We start from the raw sequence: 7,662 nt of genomic DNA, 5'->3' as shown, positions 1-7,662 counted from the left end.
ACCTTTGCGACTGTTGACTCCAATGGCGCACGAGTCAGTTTACGGCAGTGAGGAGAAGATGGCGGAGGGAGGTAATGATGCAGAGCTACTCAAGGAGAAGGCGAATAAGTACTTCAAAGGTAATTTGACAGACCTGGCAAGTCGGTTGCTTCTTTGTGCGGTTTGTAACAGATCAAGGTGTCACTACTAAAAACAGGAAGACACCAATGTGCTGCAACACGCTCCAAGCGGAGCCGGTGGCTAACGTGGAGCTAAGCTAACGTCGCTCAGAAAGCATGCTAGTTGTAAACCCCATTCATTGGATTAGCCGGTTCAGCTAAAGGCTAAAGCACCCGTGTCTCACACTTGTGTCACTTGCTGAGATTTGTTATCTTCCCCGTTGTGCACGATAATGCCCGCCTTGTGTTTTCATCCAGCCGTGTTATCTGGTTGTTATGTAGTTTTATCCTAGGTTCAGATACAACAACTTGAATTTTCTGTTCGCTAGCAACGCATGTGATCCGCAGCAGCAGGCAGCAAGGCAGCAATGCTCCCGGTGTTGAATGGCTGCCTTTTTTTTCTTTTTTAAAATCTATTTCAACGTTAAAACTTATATTGATCTATTCTTAGTTGATTTAGATGAGGTACTGAATACAAATAGTTACGATGGTGTCTGGTGATGGGGCAAGAAACTGTTTAGTTTGACGGAGCAGCATCGAAAATGAAAGTCAACTTCTGTCGTTTGTGCTCTGTTACTGAACTGTACTCATCCGTGGTAGTATACTGGAGACTCCATGCCGTGTTATGTTATACTGTCTGCCTTTTTTGACAGTGCAAACTTCCTTTGTGTGCGGTTTCCAGAGGCCCGGGCATTACCAGGGCTGACATCGTGATGAGTCAGAGCAGATGTAGTCTGTCTGTTGTAGGATGGCCGCGATTAATGCCTATTTCATAAAATAATAAACAGGATCAGGTTAGATATGAAGTCATAATCACGCCGAGGTATTGCAGACCGTGTGCTACTACCAATCCCAGCATAAAACCTATAACCTCCACATGATCATGCCAAGCTAAAAAAGAAATGTGCCAGTCACGTGGTGCTTGCTCATTTCCAAATATTATAAAAACCTGATGTTAAAATCGGGTTTATTACCTGTCTGTAAAGTTATTGTAGCAAAATTGGATTAACTAGTACGACCAAGCATGGCCAAGAAGGTAGGAAACAATTGCTTTGCAAATGTTTTTCAGACAGTGACACCTCACTGAGATAAGTGCTTTATCATATTAGCTCTGTGATGACTTTACAAACATGCTCTTGAACCAAGAAAAGTCTCATTATTAATCGTGTACACAAGAGCAATTGTTATGTTTAGTGATTAGGTTTGCCATGGAGTCATCGCCAATACTCAGTGGGAAGAAGAATAGCATGTATCATGGGGGTGATACTGGCTTCACATAGCTACAGCAGGGTCGCAACCAGGTCGCAACAGACTACTGCATGTGGCTGTTTAGCACAAGTGCACTGGGTTAGCACTAGCAGCAGTAGACCTCCTTACAGTATGCTCACTAATTGGATTAAAGGATGATTTTGTGTCTCATAACTTCCCCTCTGTTGTTGCATTGATGTTCATGTCTGGCCTTGAGCTGAAATATTGGCCATCAAAAGAGTTGATCCTGATAGTCATCTGCAATTTGATTATGGTTATGCTAACTATACAGAATGTTAGTAATTATTTTGTGGTGAGGTTTAAAATGAAACCTGTGCTTGATCGCCTTTAAAGCTACAATCAAACAGCTATCTTCACTCTTGTATTATTGGAATAAATAAAATCAAAAACTTGTATGATCAAACATGTAGAATGCTGGACACAAATTACCAGAGCCCAAACTGTCATTGTGTTTCATTTACCAAAACCCAACCCCACCCAAATTGTAGTTGGAAAAGATAGAAGGAGAAAAAAAAGCAAAAATTGAAACAGCCTGAATGTCTGTGTTTTCAATTACCTGTTGGTTAACTAATCATTTGACTAATCGTTTCAGGACCAGTTTTATTTTGACAATTTTGTTCAGCAGTATTCTCACTCCAGTAGTAAAGGAAGTAAAAATGTGTAACATACTCAGTGTGTCTGACATATCTACTGGGACTTTACAGAGCCACAAACTCAGTGCTTGTCCAGTGAAGATGTGACATTTGTTTTTCAGAGAAAGACTATGAAAATGCTATCAAGTACTACACAGAGGCGCTGGAGCTCAACCCATCCAATGCCATCTACTTCAGCAACCGAAGCCTGGCATACCTACGCACAGAGTGCTATGGCTATGCCCTGGCAGATGCCACAAAGGCCCTGGAGATAGACAAAAACTACATTAAGGGGTATTATCGCCGTGCCACCTCCAACATGGCACTGGGCAAGTTCAAGGCTGCACTTAAGGACTACGAGACGGTAAGGAGCATCTTCGACTGTTAGGATCAGACTTGCAGCTGCCTTGCAATGTGAACTGAATATACAGGACATGAAGCACATTCACACACACACACATATTTTTGCAAAATTTTCCCAAAAGAAAGAGCTATCTAGTTCCATCTGTTGATCTGTCACCTTGAGTTCGGCTCTTCCTGTTACCTTAACAGCCCAAAATAGGGATTATCCTTTAATCCAGTCATGATGCCAATTAGATCCAGTGTAAAGACACTGCTAATTTAGTGCCTATTGTTGTTTGGGCTGCTCATAACAAGCAATGTAAATATATACCAGGGCTGAGACAACAAAGACCTCTAAAGCTCAGCCATACCCGCAGCAATTTATTGTACAAACTAGACAGCGCACCATGACAACAGAGTGTTAATCCTCATGAAGCTGCGAGAGGTTGGAACTAGATTTATATGTATTTATAGACTGTTACTGAAACTAAGAATGCAATATAGATTCCATACATTCTGAAACGTACAGGGAGTAACAGTGTGTGACTGTGGGTAGTTTAATTGTTGCACAGTGACTGTACCACTCAGAAATGTTTCATTCAACCAGAAGAAACAGTTTGCATAATTAAGAAGTTGAATGCTTGATTTAGTTTTGTTACCATTAACATTTTGTTCTCTGCATTGAGTGAATGTTTTCATGTCTGCTTGAAAGCCTGTTCATAATGAGACAGTGTCTTTTATTTTTCTTGTCTCCTCTCTGCTCTGGTAATAGGTAGTAAGAGTTCGACCAAATGACAAGGATGCAAGGATGAAGTATCAGGAATGTAACAAGATTGTGAAACAGAAGGCTTTTGAGAGAGCCATCGCCAGCGACGAGATAAAAAAATCTGTTGTTGACTCACTGGACATTGAAAACATGAGTGAGTCGAATTTTTTATTGGGCAAATTTACAAATAGTTTTGCCACCTGTAATGACAATGATTGAAAGCAGTAGCTAAGGATAATGATTGATTTGTTACTTTGTGATAATGCATCTGATAAAAAAAAACAAAAAACAAATCTTGTGTTGCAGCGATTGAGGATGACTACGATGGCCCCAAACTTGAAGATGGAAAGGTCACATTGAAGTTCATGAATGAGATGATGGATTGGTTCAAAGACCAGAAGAAGCTGCACAGAAAGTGTGCTTATCAGGTAAACATGCTCACTCGAAGTGAAACACAGCGCCCTCACTGTGGGAAACCTGCTTGTATCTGTAATCAAATGTGTTCCTGTACTTTTTCAGATTTTGGTGCAAGTCAAAGATGTTCTATCGAAACTACCAAGTCTCGTTGAGATCACATTAAAAGAGGTAAAGACTTCATCACTAGTGAATTAGTAGTAGTACTTGATTACATAGTGCTCAGTCTCTAATAGGACTACAGTAACCAAACAACGGTGAATAAAGTAGAACATCCATGTGAAATTATTTCTCATTTATCCTCTGCGATTAATTTAATGTCTTCTGCCTTTTTTTGCTACAGACAGAAAAAATAACAATTTGTGGTGACACCCATGGGCAGTACTACGATCTCCTCAACATCTTCAAGTTGAACGGCTTACCCTCGGAGAGCAACCCTTATGTATCCTTTCTCCTTGCAGATGGTCACACATCAGGTTTTAAGTCTGTGCTGAATGTTGTGACCCCACTTGTTTGAGCTCTTCTGTTTCTAATACGACAACAACAGCCAAAAGCCTCAAATGCAGAACTTGTGCGTCACAGTGCTTAACCACAGAATTCAGCTCTTCAATGGTGACTTTGTGGACCGCGGCTCTTTCTCTGTTGAAGTCATCCTTACCCTCTTTGGCTTCAAGCTGCTCTGCCCCGACAACTTCCACTTGCTGAGGGGTGAGAACACTCGCTGTGTGCCTGTGAGGGCATGTGTGTGATCTGCAGATGTTGCCGTGTGTGTCATAATGTGTGACACTTAATACATTGGTGCAGTCACTAAGAACAGTCCTGATGGTGATTTGTTAGCTATTTGTTTTTCTTTTTAGATTACATACAGATTACTGTATAAATTGTTTAAACGAGATTATGTGATTTATATTAACCAATCTTTTCGCTGCAGGAAACCATGAGACAGACAACATGAACCAGATGTATGGATTTGAAGGGGAGGTCAAGGCCAAGTACACAGCCCAGATGTTCCAGCTGTTCAGTGAGGTCTTCCAGTGGCTGCCTCTAGCACAGTGTATTAATAGCAAAGTACTGGTAAGCAATGTCACTGTTATTTGTTGCTATAAAGATCACCTAGATTTTACATGATAAAATGTACAAAATATGTGTCTATATGAAATTGGAGAGCCAGTTGAAAAGAAAGAAAAACTAATTAAAATCAAGAACAAAAGGTCCAGATCACTTTTTTCCCATTAAAATGGTTATTTGGGACAACTACTTTTAAGATTTTAGAAAGTTTTTATTTTTAAAGTAAGTTCATACTGTAAGTGATGTTAAGTGTGGGAACATTTTTTGATCACTAGATAACTTAATCCAGGATCAACAAATCAGTCCTTATCAAATAAGCAATTTAACTGGATTAGAATGAACTTGAATGAATAAATGAATTGAACCCTGTTAACAGCACGTAAGCCTGAAGTGGTTCAGCCACGTTTAAACAAGACTCCTGTCGAGGCTCTGATTGAAACTAGAAGTCTGGAGCTAGTTGAGCTGCAGTTGTTTTTAAATAAAGATCCCAGAATAGTGTAAAGCCAGAGGATCCATCTTTCTATTTGTAAAGTGCTTTGTTGTAGGAAAGATGGAGACTGACCAGTCTTATCTTCAATTACATCATCATCACCCTTAAATTAAATTTCAGTGTGAGCTACTTTTTGTATAATGGTTTTACCTGAAGCTGTTATTTGCTTTTTGCAGTAGTGGTTTGATATTTTCTGTTGCACACATGATCCTATTGCAATATTCGTTTCAGGTTATGCACGGGGGGCTGTTCAGTGAAGATGGTGTCACATTGGAGGACCTCAGGAAGATTGACAGGAACAGACAGCCTCCGGACTCAGGTAGGGTCAGACTCCAAAGGAATCATTAATAGAAACCTTAAAGAAATCATCTCAAGAAAAGAAAACAAGCACAGTTCAACATCTTTGGCCACTTTTTCCTTAGGTCCCATGTGTGACCTTCTCTGGTCAGATCCACAGCCTCAGGTCAGTTCTCACCCACCCAATATATATTTTGGTTTTAGATGTAGTTTATGTCAGACCAACACTGAGTCCGCCCTCTATCTTGTTTTCTCTCGTTCACTTCTCTCTCCCTCCTGCAGAACGGCCGGTCGATCAGCAAGCGAGGCGTGAGTTGTCAGTTCGGGCCAGACGTGACAGAGCGCTTCCTGGAACAGAACAAGCTGGACTTCATCGTGCGTAGTCATGAGGTCAAAGCTGAGGGCTACGAGGTCACTCACTCAGGGAAGTGCATCACCGTGTTCTCAGCACCCAACTACTGGTATGTGATCATGCACGCTAACTTAAAAGTGCTGAGCCGGCTGTTTCTGTGGCTATTCACTCTAACTGTTGTGTGTTGTATTCTGCCTCCCCCCAGTGATCAGATGGGGAACAAAGGAGCGTATATTCACCTCAGGGCATCAGATCTCAAGCCAGAATTTCACCAGTTCACTGCTGTGGTCAGTATGCTCTTCTCGTTAAAGTGCACAATGTTTGGCAATTTGAAATTTCTGATATAAAAAAACTATCTTTGCTACCTTTACTTCTAACTCTAGCCCCTTGCATGATTTGTGTCAGATTTATCCCAGAGTTTAGTTGTGCAGATTTGAAACATGGGCTCTCCCAATAAATCTTTAAAAGGCATGTTGAAGTGTGATCTAATGTTTCTCCTTTACATTTTCCTTTACAGCCTCATCCGAATGTCAAACCCATGGCATATGCCAACACGCTAATGCAGTTGGGGATGATGTAGAGGCCACGCTAATCTGACACTGATGACCTCCCATCTGACCTGAACCATCCCGCCACCTCACTCCCTCCAGCGCTTGGACATGCTTTCATTCACGCTTACCCTAAGGGATCCCTCTCCCCTGACCAACTTCCACTAGCTGTATGCAGGAAACGGGTGGTGTAGTTGAAATGGGAAGAGATCACCTAGACCAGACCAGACCAGACCAGCCCAGTTCAAAACTGGACACATCCTTCCATATTATCAGTTAAAACTGGAAAAAAAATCCCATTTCTATTCTCCTGTTGCCCGCTCATGTGTTCCATCACTGGGTAAAGAAACCAACCCTGAGAATTTCAGACAAGTCTCCTCGGAGCTGCTTGGTTTTTTAAATGTTTGTTATACTCAGCAGATGGTATGTACCAAAGATCTGTGATGAAAATGATTGTTCAGTTTTTACAAGTTGCATCTTGTGACTCTGAAACCTAGCATTGTACTGTTGGCCTGTGTACACAGCTAAGAGCATTGTTAACTGGGTTAAGAGCAGCATGTCTAAACAGTGTTTCTCAAACCATCCTAGTATATCAGTCGATTTGTTCATTTTGCAGGAATACAAATACGATTACATGTTATGACCCCAGTCCAAAAAAAAGAGGCGGATTGTCTCTGGGTACACTCCAAGGTGCTGTTTGCCATTAGTGGTGTATTTAGCTGGTTCATTCATGTAGCTGGTAACATTTATTTTGCACTGCTGCACTGCTTCCTGTCAGGGAAGACGCTGCTGCTCTCCATGTTTTCATCCTTGACCGTCATTGTGCCACTTACCTGGCAGCTCCCGCACAGTCTACTCTCCAAACTAGCTTTGGTGTAAGGCAAACACTGATGGCACTTGATTACTGGTGACTTATTACCCCCTCTCCCCCCCCCCCATGTGGATGTCTTCAGTACACAAACGTCCAAATGCAACCCGTCTTGAAACGCACAGCTGCATTGTCCAACGGCCCTCAACTTTTTAGATAAAAAAAAATGAAATAATACACCGATGTGTATGTATATATATACTGTATCATTTAAAGATTCCGTGTAATGTTTGGAGAAAATTATTGAATTAAAAAAAAAACAAGTCCTGTGATTTTAGAAATAAGCTGATTTCTTTCTTTGTGTCAGTCAATATTGTCCTTTGCGTTTTGGGGTTTCTTTCCCCCCACCAATGAAAATCATTTAAAAAAAAATTTTAATTCCTTATTAGTAATCCAAGTCTTACAAACGCAATCATTTCCAAAACAAATTATGCTATACTTTAAAAACTCAGTATGGT

The 7,662-nt window shown here is 41.0% G+C and overlaps 1 protein-coding gene across 1 annotated transcript; it reads left to right on the top strand.

Moving 5' to 3' along the window:
- On the top strand, positions 1-7,485 carry ppp5c (protein phosphatase 5, catalytic subunit). Its single transcript, XM_085795786.1, has 13 exons — positions 1-119; positions 2,182-2,423; positions 3,174-3,321; positions 3,474-3,595; positions 3,687-3,752; positions 3,925-4,023; positions 4,184-4,289; positions 4,513-4,655; positions 5,371-5,458; positions 5,562-5,602; positions 5,719-5,897; positions 5,994-6,075; positions 6,306-7,485. The coding sequence occupies exons 1-13, from the start codon at positions 23-25 to the stop codon at positions 6,366-6,368; spliced, it is 1,476 nt and encodes a 491-aa protein (XP_085651912.1). The 5' UTR covers positions 1-22; the 3' UTR covers positions 6,369-7,485.
- The last annotated feature ends 177 nt before the right edge of the window (positions 7,486-7,662 follow it).

Source organism: Trachurus japonicus, chromosome 13 (genome assembly GCF_045865225.1).
Source record: "Trachurus japonicus isolate A0001 chromosome 13, Traja_1.0".
Taxonomy (NCBI): domain Eukaryota; kingdom Metazoa; phylum Chordata; class Actinopteri; order Carangiformes; family Carangidae; genus Trachurus; species Trachurus japonicus.
This window is presented reverse-complemented; position numbering and strand designations above follow the sequence as displayed.